Below are 13586 nucleotides of genomic sequence, written 5' to 3'. Positions count from 1 at the left end.
TTATTTCCTAAATATAAAATTTTCAATCATTTAAAAAAAAAATTGAAAAGTAAATATAATTTCAAGGAATATCATATTGGTATTAAATCGTGGAGAGAGAAAGGAAAATGATATCATGTTTAATTTAATTTATTTCTTTTTTATGATTTTTTTCAAAAATTCTACGTTTTCCTTTTACTTTTCAAAACTAGTAAAAACAATTTTTATTTGTTTTCTAAAAATCATTCTCTATTTCACTTTGTTTTTAAAAAGCTATTTCCAAAAAACAATAGCCAAACAGTCTTAAAAGCTTTTTAAAATATTTTTTTATTTGTAAAAATGAAAAACTGTTTTTAAATCATATAATCAAACTGGCTCCTATATTATGGAATTTAGGAATTCCAAACTTATTATATATTAATGGTTGAAGTAAGTAAAGTGGGTAGAAGATCAATTCATCTTACCTGTTACAAAGGTATGAATTTTTTATTTTTTATTTTCTTAAAAGAAAGTCTGGCTTTGTTAAAAATTATAACTGGTTATCTAAATATTGTACACAAAAACATAGTTATTGAAGAATAAAATGCGCTAGCTTGTTGATCCTTCATGGAAAACACTTCACATGCTAACCCATATCCATTGGGATGCAAGAATAAAACGGTGACATGTTCAAGGGAAAATTGGCATGAAATACATCATTGGCTTGCTACCTAAAACTATAAGCTTAAAGGTCAATTGGCATGCATGATACACACTGATGAAACTCTCAATATTTGTAATCAAATCAGTGCATTCCAATGCTATCAATTGTTATTACAATTGGGTCAATTCATCATTCTTGAAAACAGATTGTACCCAGTATAGACTAAGTAATCTAACCTTTTCCCTCTGGGATATGTCAATCATCTGTGGTTCCTATAGACAGCATGTATATTGTCAACCTAGTTTCGGTATTTACAATGCCTTGGAACTCTGGAGTGATGAATGGGAGACAACCCTTACTAGATGGTGGCATGGGAAGCAGATGTTTGAGCTATGTTGACTGCACCGGGTTTAATATCTCTGCTTCTCATGTAAGTTAGGAACTGCCCAGGTAACTCTTCTAATAGAGCTTGGACTACGGAAGTTTGCCCACCTGCTTCAAGATTTAAGATAAGAAATTACTCTTTAAGGAAAACCACTTTCTAATCGATTTGCCAAGAAAAAGTACATCTTTCTTGTCTATGGGATAGAAAAGGGAAATAAATATTTCAAATTTATAGACCCAGGGTTCAAGAGAGAAAAGAAAATAGAATTGTATGTACAAAAACAAGTTATATGCAAACTGCTCAAACTCTGGAGTTCACGACCTATTCAAGTACGTCTATTAGCCTCTAACAGGATGATGTGAGATTGGAGTTTGAGCTGAAAACTCAAGTTTTTCAAAACCTATGCTGGACAAGCTAATGAAAAATATGTACTCACCACGCACTTCCCTCATGGGAACAAACTGTACAATATCTCGAGTTGCTACACGTCCTGTAGAACTCTCTAACCGACAACTGTTATCAGCATCAAGGATCTGCCAAACAATAAGAATCAGAACACATATAACATTGTTGAGACATGAAACCCATTGTACCCATTAAAGCATTAAGTACTGAAATGCCAATAAAGCATAAATTAATTGAAGTATTGAATGCTAAATTATGAAAACAAGGGTACACCTCCATCTGTTTAAAATCTGCTCCTCCCACTCCAACTATCAGAATTGATAAGGGCAAATCAGATGCCCTGACCAAAGCATCTTTTGTTTCTTGGAGATCTGTAACTACTCCATCCTAAAAAGATGATAAATGACTTGAGTCCCCAAAAAAATAAAGAAAAGAAAAAGGAAAAAAGAATACGAAGATAAATGCAACTTTGAAGTTAGATTTTCTTTACAAAGAAGTAGAATAAAATAAAAATAAATGCAATTATAAGTCATTCTTCTCTCTACCGTTATGATAAGCAAAACAAAATATTTGCGGCTGTTATAGGAGAGGGACTGGCGAGCAATTGCAGCTGCATTATTGATCACTTGTCCAAATAAAGTCGGTCCTGCTAGAGCAACATGGTTCAGTGCACTTGCATAGGCAGCCATGATCCCTTGGACCCCTTCAACCTGTGAAATAATAGAAATTTAATAGTGTTCTAATGGCCTATTATGAGGTCCTCATAGATCAGAACATAGTCCAAGCAGGAGGAGCCATCAATAGGCAATCCAGTACAATGAGCAACACTATGCTACAACTACAGTGTAGCTCATCTAAACAATATTTGGGATGCCACAATCATGACAACTACAAACAATTCAAACAAGCATGTGTCTTTGCTTGATAGGTTACACTATTTCTCTCTTTTTTCCCCCTGCCCTGTTGGAACAAGCATCACTAGTAAATGCAATGAAGCACTAGATAATTTTGAGCATATCAAGACAGCTCTTCCATAGACTAGTTAAACTATCTCATTTCACCGAAGAATATAGAGGGTTATTTTTAATTGAAGAGCAAACATAAATCTAATTGCAAATAATCAGAACAATATAATCCATTTTAAAGGATCTTACTTGTAGACATTTCAAACTCCACCAAAAAAAAAATGTTGTTTATTCTAGGGTTTTAAGTGTTAGTTTTATGGGCAAATACAAGTAAAAATGTTTTGGCTACACATATGGCATGACATGGAATTCAGTCCAAAACACAAAAATCAAAATCTAATTGCAAATAATCAGAACAATATAATCCATTTTAAAGGATCTTACTTGTAGACATTTCAATTGATAGCCATTTTTTCTGTCTTTAATAGTGAAGTCAAGTCTTCAATAGAACAGATTATTTTCATTTTGAGTTAAAAAAATTTACTAATACTAAAATCTAGCAAAAAGAGTAAGGTGATGAATGGAGTTAAATCCATTTCCTTGAATTAACAAGAATTTGCACTTTCACAACTTGGAAAAAAATCAAGGTTTTCATTATGATAAATTGCAGAGACAAATGTAATATATCTTCTTTATTGGTAGTTGTGTAGAAGACAAATCGGAAAAACCCTGAGTCTTCTTACCTCAACGCCGCTTGCACTTCCATTCAAGTTAAAACAATGTGATACGGTACCATCAATTGTCCTTCCCCCAAATCCCCATGCAGGAAAGCGCCTATCAGAATCATAAAATTGTATGACCTCTCCGACCTCCATTATAGCCTGAAAGGAATTCAATCAAGAAATTATATTACCCACTACATCAATAAAGATTGATTTATTTTGTGAGCTAACATTCAAGCTATAAACATGGAATTTAGTGTAGAAGATTGATTTATTTTGTGAGAGGCTTATGCTAAGCCAATGTTAGGTTAAACCCCTCCTCCCGAACATCCTTCTTTTGGCTTGCACATGGGATCTGTAAATAGGGGAAATACAGATGCTGCATGGTTTCAACTCATCACCTCATGATAACCAAGTTGATGTTATGTTAAGCTACCAAGTTGTCCCAAAAATTTAAGCAATTAGATAATGGTGGATCAACAATGTATACAAGGTTGGTGTTACACTAAAACCCTAACGAAGTTAAGTCCGTCATAAAATCTACCACACTCCTCAATCATATCCACGGGTTGGTATCAAAAAACCAAATAATCTTTTTCCATCAACAGATCTCCACCAGTAAACCACTGGATAGTGGGAACACAATTTAAATGAGCATCTTCAATTGAACACTAATGGTAGATGGGAAGCCTTACCTGTTGGTAAGCATTGAACCGGCCAGAAGGATCAATGTAGTGCAAAGAATCTGGATTTCGAGGATTTCCATTTGAAGCTGGACAAAATAAAACGGCTGCTCATGAAACAGAAAAATTATAAAAACGCAAAAAGATAGCAATCCTGCAAAGCTGAAGAGTATTTACCAGTAAAATCAACAGCAACCATAAAATTAAATTCAAATCCACTAGAAACATAATCAATAAAACTGTATAGCTGCTTCTCACAAAATTGATCAACAAATAGCTGGCCCTTCAAAACCTATACATTAATAGTTATAAGAGATGTAAGGGTTAAAAATCATCAACTAATGCAATATGTGGTTCCTTTTCCAAGTATCAAACAAATACCTTCTCATGACCATGCTGAGCAGAAGAGGGTAAGATGAAACTGGCACCAGTTTTTTGTTTATGAAGTTTTTCCAGGTCTGCCACTGATTTCTGAAGTTTACTGATAAAGGAATTTTCAAAGTTGACATATCTCAGGAAACAAAGGATGATGACATAAAATTTGGTAAACCAAAGGAAAAAAAACTGAAAGGATGATAGTAAAAAACTAATAAAAGAAATAGATTCATTAATTACCCGATCAGTACATGATTCCCACTAGTATTGAAATCAAAGCACTCGATAACTAATGGGTTATCCTGCAAAGCAAATGAGAAACAGAAAGTTTAGTAACCTGTAGGCTGGGGTAGTCCCACCAAGACATCGAATTGGTTCCAAAAAATGTGGATTTGACACCCACTATCTTCGTAAAAAAATATGAAATAACCAAGCACTCAATGGTTCCTTAAGTATTGTAGTAAACAATAACACAATTTTTGTGAACTGAAAGACACTGTACTCAGGTAGCTCACAAATTACTTGTATCTCTTTTCTTACAGAGGAATCACAAATATCTACATTTAGTTTTACCATAGACCACCATCTAACTAGAATTGTAAGAAGGTGAAAAACTTGCCTTGCTAACAAATTGCTGCATTGTTAGACATAGAGGCCTCCAGATTGGATTCAAGTTGTTATCAACCACTTCTGTCTTGCAAATTGGAACAGAACCTCCATTTTCAACAATCCTAGATATTCTTAAAAAAGGGTCCTAATAAAGAAAAAAAAAAGATGAGAAAAATTTAAGACCCAAACACAAATCAATGCACCCACAAGTAACAAAATGCTCTAAGTCATGGGTTCTAAGTACATACACTTTTAGAGAACAAGTCCTTGTTTTCCAAGTGTGAACAATGGAATATAACCTCAATAGCATCCTTGAAGCAACTGTTTCCTCTGCATGGACAGTGAGTTTCCCTAGGTTTTCAAACCCCTGTTCCCATTTCTGTTATGAAGATCTAGGGTTAAGCTCTGGCCTTGTTTAGTCACTATCTGCCATGAGTTAAGCAAAACACATACAATGAAGTGTAAGTTCAATAATGACCACATATTTGTAATGAATGATGTCCCATAGACTTCCTAATACGGATGACTAATTTTGCATGTCTTGCCATGTGTACACAAGCACTACTGCACAAGCTTTAAAATCAGACAACACTACACCTGTATAAAGAAAGTGCTCTTCTAGAGATGGACGGCTACTTCAAAGCCCATTTTATGCAGAAAATTGAAAATTTTCACTTGAAATGTCATAGAAACAGCCAAATAGCTTTTCTGCTACTTAAACAACTTCACAGGAACATTGCATAATATACTGGTTATGTAATTTCTAATCGACTTTATTGCTATTGTGAACATAGGAAACATGCAGGATTGTGCAGCATCATTAAGTTGTGACAAACCAAGGCAAGTTACCTCTGACAGAACACAACTGCCTTCTCCAAGGAATTCTTGATCATTCAACTTCAGCGTCTGCAAGGTCACAAAGTAATAAAGTTGAACTCTGAAGTTCACCTTCTGAAAGTCTTTGAAGTATAAATCTGAATGTAAAAGTTAACCCTAAACTTATTTATGGAAAAGAAACAATGATTTCAATTTGAAAATTGGTAACTATATATAATATATATATACAAACTGCCAAAAATTAAATAATTTGCTTAAAGCACATGAATAAAATCTCTTCCTTAAAATGTGCCAAAAATAAATAATTTACCTAAAGCATATGAATAAAATATCTTCCTTAAGATGTTCTTTGAAAAATTCTTCTACAGACCTATGATGTATGGCTACAAGCCTATGTTTCTCAGATGAAATATTAAATAAATTGGATTTCTTTTGAGAAGTATATCATGAATTATCATTTGACTCTCGGAACTCACTATTTAAATTTTGTAATCAAAGGTCATAATTTAGGCCGAAAAAATAAAAATATAGAACGAACAAAAAGCATTTTCATTCGTGAAGGCAATTCACAAAATAAACATGACCAAATGCAAATTGTTCAGGAACATTACACCTAGGCACATTGCAAATAGAGAGGGAATTAAAAATGTTGTCCTCATAAGGACTTGCATATTTAAGGATGAATTTTCATGGTAAGATATTTAGATTGCACTACTTTCGTTTGCATTGGAATATGAAGAAATTAAAAACAGTATCAATTTCTAAAAATTTTGAGACCCACCAAGATAGCCTTGTTGATCAGGGTGAACACTAGGAAGGGTGGTCGCAGTAAGTGGCACATGGTCCTAGGTTCAAATCCTGCCACTGATGATACCCTGAATTTACCCAGTATTGGTTATTGCAAGGCAGTCAACACCCAAGGTTTGGGTCCCCATGGAGAGTCCTAAAGGCTTGGCCATGGAAGGTTCCTCAGTAATCCAAAAAAAAATCAATCTGAAAATTTTGAGAAAACTCGACTTGTTGAGAATATTTGAGGTGAATATTAATCATATCATAGATCTAAAAAGATGAAGATCTGCTACATTTTCTTACAATGCTGAAACCATGAATAAATAAGGAAAGTATAAAACCAAGTGAAATTTAAAAGAGCAGATCGACTTAAATGTCATGTGAGAAATTTGAATCATGAGATACTAGCATTCTTTTTATTTCACCATTCCTAATGATAAATTTGTGGCTATCTAACTTCCAGGTTGCATGCATAAACTAAAAGAAAATATTTTTCATATGCCCCACCACCAATCAGATTAATCATCAAGATAAAGTGGGAGGCTAGGCAACAAGCAAGTGCTTAGGTTTTCACTGTTATTGAATGCTTAGCATTCTCAAATATTTGCATACATATTATAATTAAAGCGAAAATTGTTGTACTTTGATAAATTGATTGACATTTTAGAACATGAAGAAAACCATTTGTCATCCTAAAAAAGAGTATGAAGTAGAGAGACCTAACCACCTTATCATTTATTTTTCATTAGAAACTCTAAAATCAATGTCCAGAACTCCCTTTTCCCAGTTGACCCAAAACGAACATCCAAAACATAGAAACAGAACATGTTGTATTAAGGAATTTGTAGTGATATGATCACCATGGTATATCTAAATGAATCCATTTATTTATGCAAATCTTAATCTCCACAAAAAAATTTTATTTGTCCATCAAATTATTGACTGGGCAGATATTGAACAAATCCCATCAAAAGTACAGTTTATTGAATCAGATTAATATTATAGAGGAACTAAGAAGTAGATGTCAAATTACCTTCACAGGTAATTGTAATATTTTGTATCAACATCATACACATGAAATCTGGAAACACAAATGAGCAAACACATGACTGAACCGATCACGCTAAAGAGAGGTCTAGTAGTGAACAGAATAAATCTACATAATGCAGAAATGTACACAGATATATAGCATGCTTACATCAATGGCTGGACAATCTCAAAATGATAGGCAACAGTAATTTTTTCAATCCAAGCTGGATCCAAGCTGTTCATTATTACTCTGTGCGCCCAGTTCCTCAAGTGTTCCATCTCTTTTCTTAGTATATGCTACCACCATAGGATCACTCTGCAATACAAGGGGGAAAAGGAACTATTTCAGTTTAAACCATAACATGACAAGCCTCAGCACCATATACCAGAACATGTCATAGAAACATATACCATGCAGAGGCTACTAAAATTAAAAGCAATGCCAGCACTTTGATAGAACAAGTCCAGGTATCACAGATCAACTCTACATAATATGCAAGGGGCATGCCACTCCAACAGTAAAAAATTTTGACACGTGAAATTAGTGAAAGATAATGTAGGCATATAAATACCTTATGAAGAGCAGTAGGTTTTGAGTCTTTGACTTGTTTCTTTAGACCACTACTGCTACTTATTTGGTTATATTGTCATACAAATGCCTAACACTCATATTACAGCTTTATGCTGAGATACAAAATATCAAAAATTGTGTATGCAAGAACACTTACATGGTAGGATAAATTAAATTTTAAGGTAGATAGATGGTATGTGGTTCAGCATGTTATATACATACACATCACCATGATCCTTCCAATCTTAGGATTAGTTCCCACGAATGGTGGGAGCTTAGTAATGATTCATAATTCATGGTAAAAACTTTATTATATAGTGCAAGTACCAAATAGGAAATAAATTAATCAGAGTCTAGGGGATATTTTGATCGAGTTTGTAGGGTTGTCAAATTCTAGCCCTGGCAACGAGACAGTTTTCAGAGGGAGTGGCAGGAGAAGGGGAAGTCCCTCTTCTGTAATGAATGTTATGATATTGCTCTTGATAACAATTCATCACAGTCAAGTAATAATGCAAATAGGACTATAGAACAAATCATAAAGTGTTTCGTTAGTTCCTGATGAAAATTCATCTTATATTTGCTTAAATACAGATTTTCTGAATGGATTTTCAGCCAGAAAACCTTGCTTTTTGAAATAAGGCTTTTTGTTTATTGGAATTTTATTTACTTTGAAAAGGAAATTTTTATAGAGACCACTTCTCTTCCTATAGATTTCCTCCTCATGCAGTATATACTATGCATAATGTGTTATAAATCACATGCACTCTAGCACTAATGAAGCCCGGATTTTTCCCCACCATCACCTACAGCTACATGTTTTTGGTTGCATTATTTTCTAGGTTTCCCTGTAGCAAGATTTCTTGTCCTTTTATTCTACATAATTACTCTCTTAGTATTTTTAATAAGTTTTCACTCACAATGGAACACCCAGGTAAGAATTCCATATCCACGTGGACAAATGAACAGGAAGAAGCAAGAAATAGTAGCCGAAGTCTTTCAAAGCATTCAAGAATAAAGAGGAAAAAGAAAAATCAAACTACCACAAACAAACTGACATTTAATATAACAAAGGAAGGTAGGCCCAATAAGACAGCAAAAGAATATTGCACTATGAAAACACGTGTGAAAATACATGCCTTAGAGATGATGTCACGATCACGTAAATTGGAACCAGATAAAGATAGCTGCAGAAATCAATGAAAAGATATTAGTACAATTTGAGGAACAAAATCAAACAGACAGACAATAAAGAGGAATCGACACACTCTGAACAACAGACCCATCCACGTTTCTAGAATCACTACTGCCTATGGTTAAAGTTAAATGTTGAATCTTCCATTTCCAGGTGGTCTTCTTACTCTTGGAGGTGGGTACATTTCTAACATTTATTTTGAAAAGAGCTGGATCCAAGGTCTGCAAAATATATCTCCCTTGGGGATCATAGAATGCAAAGATCACCTGCCCATTCTAAAAGGGCATTTCAGATATTGAATTATACTGAGCATGAAGGGGAAAAACTCTCTTCTTTAAAATATTACGTTGCAACATCTTGTTTTTAGTGTTCAACCTGACTTTCACAGCATTAACACTGAATATTTGAGAAAATGGTCAACCTCATATTCAGACACTCAGGGACCATCAGAGCAGGTGATAAATGGATGATCAGTATGGAAATGCAATTTTCTGGCCAGTTCTTCCCTGATTTGAAAGTGCTTAAAGTGAAAAAAACCTAGTACAACTTCAGACAAAGCCCACAGAATATAACAGATAAGTATCTAGTGGTCCAGGATATGAACAGAAGCCACAAAAAATAAATACACTTTTTCACCTATGATTCCTTAGATAATCAAACATCAAGTCATTATCACATTTGCACACATTTAGATGAAAATAAAAAGTTTGGAATCAATGATTTTATCGATGCTCAAAAGTCAAATACACATCTAGAATAGGGGAATCTTTCCATGTTTCTAAAAGGGGAGCAACTTTCTGGGCAGTCTTTTAGTGAGGATGAAATGGAAAATTAGAATATCATGCAATGGCGGGCAGAAGTACAATATTAAAATATCAGGGAACAGGCAAAAATTGCACCGATTTGAGAGATATCCAAAAAGATGAATTTTCTTGGCACAACCAACCAACAACCCTTTGTAGATAACCAAATTTATCAGTTTATATTCACCATTCTTTTAGTATTTTTAAATCTAATAATATTACCATACCCTATAGAGAATGTATGCTTCTGCATCAGCAATCCCAAATACAACTCAAAAATTGCCCTGCAAACATCATACGCTTCAATTATCAAGCTCCACTCATGGACATCAAAACAGTGGGATACAAAAGTTACAATCCAGGAAGCATTAAGAAGAAACCTCACTCTCCAGTATACAACAAAAAAAGCATAATTTTCATAATTATTCGTGAAATTGATCTCAGAAAATTATGGATTATTTCATGAGTGAGATATTCTTCACAGAATATTTTAAAAGCTCTGTTTTCACTTGAGAAAACATTTGCAATTACTATTATAAAAATAACGATGACGATTTTTTTTACCAATTCCTAATGATAATAGTAATAACAATTTCCAGGGCAAATCGGTTGACCGTGTCCTCGTATTGACATTGCAATCCATTTTGGTTCCCATTGCCAAGAAATAGGAACAGAAAATTTCAATTGACAACGATTTCCTTACTCCACTTTCTCATCAACCAAACACCACATTAGGGATTCGTATATGTAATGAAAACAAAAGTTCTAAAAATAATACGAGGAAAAGAAAAGAAGCAAAGATAATGCACAGCGAAAATTTGCAAAATGAAATAAAATAACCCAGAAAATAGAATAAAATCACAAAAGTTAGTGTTTGACCCAATGTGTGGCTGAAAAAAAAACATTCAAAATCGAAAAGAAAATGAGAAATAGCGTTTGGTTAGAGGAAAAAACAACAAAGTGTACGGGCGGAACCACCTCGAGCTGCGTGAATAGTGGTTGAATGCCTCGAGCTCGAAAGAAGTCGTCAACAGCATCGTTGAGGGCAGCGTCGCTGGTAGGCATGGGAGGCAGACTGGGCCCCGTCAGGCCCACTCCTACAGCCTGTTTCCCTCCTCTCACATCTGAAAAACACCCTCCCATCTTTCTCTCTAAAAAAACCCTGGGATTTCTTATCTCTCTAGAATTTCAACTCCTTTGATTACTCTTTTCTGTTTAACAGAAAGCAAAGACAGTTCATTCGCATGCACAAGTGATATTTGCATGTATATATATATATCTATAAAGCCCACTTCCTTTCTTTCTGGTTCTCCAGAATATTTAAGGAGAATTTTATGGGGGAAAAAGGAAACTTTCAGGAATCAGTACGAGCAAAATTCAATTTTATTTGTTGTTCTTGGTTTTTACAAGGAATAAAAGAGGAGACTTTGTTAGACTTGGGGCTCAAGAATTCTATGGTCAGCTAGGCTCAGCCGACACGTTGGCGGCTTTGCCACTTCTTTTCGCCTCAGGCTCGCAGCCTGCATGCATGAATCCGCCTGGGATTTTTGACAAGAATACGAAAGTTTAAAAAATAATACTTAAAACTATCCTAGTAGAAAAATAATTTCAAACCTATGTAGTTTTTGCCATATAAAATGAGGATTTTTTTATAAAAAAATTACCTATTTAAAAGACTTTACATCATTATAAAAAAATTATATAAAAAAAATTGTCCTTCTAAGACACGGTTTATAAAATTTCTTTTTAAAAAATGTATGAAAGATATTAAGAGGAGTAATTGCTGAATTATGTTCTTCCTATTAAACATATTGAATGGGGTTTATATAAGATAAACATCCCAAACGGTTACATAAAATATCCCACAAAACGTGGTCAAGTCAATTACAATGAAAACAAACATTTGAATACATTTGAATACATTTGAATACATCAGAAGTAATCTGTTACAACAAAAAACTAATAGCTAAAGAATAGCTCCCAAACTAATAGCTAAAGAATAGCTCCTATGACTGGGCTTCAATACGCCCCGCAAGATGGCAATTCCATCTGAAATGCCAATCTTGGAGCGAAGAAAAAGGAACCGACTTTTGGAGAGAGGTTTAGTAAGGACATCAACCAACTGAGAGTGAGTGTTAATATGAGAAACTTTAAGAGAACCATCAGCAACTTTTTCCCGAACAAAATGGTAATCCAACGCGATGTGCTTCATTCGACTGTGGAATAGCGGATTTACACACAAATAGGTGGCACTTAAATTATCACAATAAATAGTAGGAGATTGTTGAAGAGTGATACCAAGCTCAGAAAGGAGATGAGAAACCCAAGTGACTTCAGCAGCGGTAGAAACGACAGCCCGATACTCGGCCTCTGTTGAAAAACGAGCTACTGTCTTCTGTTTCTTTGAACACCAAGAGATTGGATTGCCACCAAGAAAAAGAACAAAAGCAGTGGTAGACTTGTAAAAATCTTGGTCGCCAGCCCAATCGACATCAGAATAAGCTCGAAGATCAAGAGGTGGAGTGACATTTGAATAAGCTTGAAGATGGAGAGGTTGTGGTCGTCGAAAAGTGAGACCAAAATGTATTGTATGTTTGAGGTAACGAAGCAACCTCTTAGCTGCAGTCCAATGAGTTTGAGTGGGGCATGCATGAATTGGGCAAGTTTGTTGATGGCGAAAGCAATATCAGGATGAGTGAGCTGGAGATATTGAAGTCCACCAACCAAGCTCCGAAATTGAGTAGCATTAGCTGGAGGAGAACCATCATTGAGAGTTAGATGGCTAGTTGAAGACATTGGGGTGGAAGAATTCTTTATGCCTTCCAAATGAAACTTTGCCAACAAGTCACGAACATATTTATGTTGAGATAAAAACATGCCATCAAAAGTGGAAATGGCCTCAACTCCCAAGAAGTAGCTCAAAAGACCAAGATCCTTTAGGGAAAAACGATGAGCAAGAGCATCAACGAACTTCCGAATGGACTGAGGACAATTTCCTATTACAAGTAAATCATCCACATATACCAGAAAATAAATTGTGACTAACCGACATTGATAGATGAATAATGAAGTATCAGATTTAGAATTGATAAACCCAAAGTTGAGGAGAAATGTCTTTAACTCTGTGTACCAAGCTCGAGGGGCTTGTTTCAAACCATAAAGAGCCTTTTGCAAGCGGCAAACATGAGTAGGATTATCCTTATCAACATACCCAGGTGGTTGAGCCATGTAAACATCCTCAGTTAAATTTCCATGAAGAAAAGCATTATTAACATCAAGCTGTGAAATAGGCTAACCGTTACTCAAGGCAATGGATAGAACAACTCGAATGGTGGTTGGCTTAACAATTGGGCTAAAAGTGTAATGATAATCGACCCCAGGGCGTTGATGGAATCCTTTGGCAACCAAACGGGCTTTGTATCGAGAAATAGAACCATCTAGATTTCGTTTGATACGAAACACCCATTTACACCCCACAATGTTATGGTTGGAAGAAGGAGGTACAAGAACCCATGTACAGTTGCGAGCAAGAGCAGCAAGCTCATCATCCATGGCAACACACCAGTTGGGATCTTAAAGAGCTTGAGAGGCAGTAGTAGGCTCAAGGGACACAGGAAGCAGATGTTTGGTGACATGAAAACTTATCTTAAAGCCAAGAA

At 34.9% G+C, this 13586-nt stretch overlaps 1 protein-coding gene across 1 annotated transcript; it reads right to left on the bottom strand.

Moving 5' to 3' along the window:
- Positions 1 to 703: 703 nt before the first annotated feature.
- LOC117926130 (protein BONZAI 3-like) lies at positions 704 to 11196 on the bottom strand. Its single transcript, XM_034845206.1, is given in 19 exon segments — positions 704 to 1114; positions 1444 to 1540; positions 1686 to 1799; positions 1958 to 2122; positions 3061 to 3198; positions 3735 to 3811; positions 3900 to 4014; positions 4104 to 4203; positions 4338 to 4399; positions 4717 to 4851; positions 4955 to 5016; positions 5019 to 5078; positions 5081 to 5132; positions 5556 to 5620; positions 7373 to 7413; positions 7531 to 7614; positions 7616 to 7677; positions 9069 to 9116; positions 10906 to 11196. Coding segments are annotated over 19 exon segments (1776 nt in total). The 5' UTR covers positions 11071 to 11196; the 3' UTR covers positions 704 to 980.
- Between the last annotated feature and the right edge of the window lie 2390 nt (positions 11197 to 13586).

The sequence above is a fragment of the Vitis riparia genome, chromosome 12 (genome assembly GCF_004353265.1).
Source record: "Vitis riparia cultivar Riparia Gloire de Montpellier isolate 1030 chromosome 12, EGFV_Vit.rip_1.0, whole genome shotgun sequence".
Taxonomy (NCBI): domain Eukaryota; kingdom Viridiplantae; phylum Streptophyta; class Magnoliopsida; order Vitales; family Vitaceae; genus Vitis; species Vitis riparia.
Note: the sequence above shows the minus strand (reverse complement) of the source record. Positions and strands in the feature narration are given on the sequence as shown.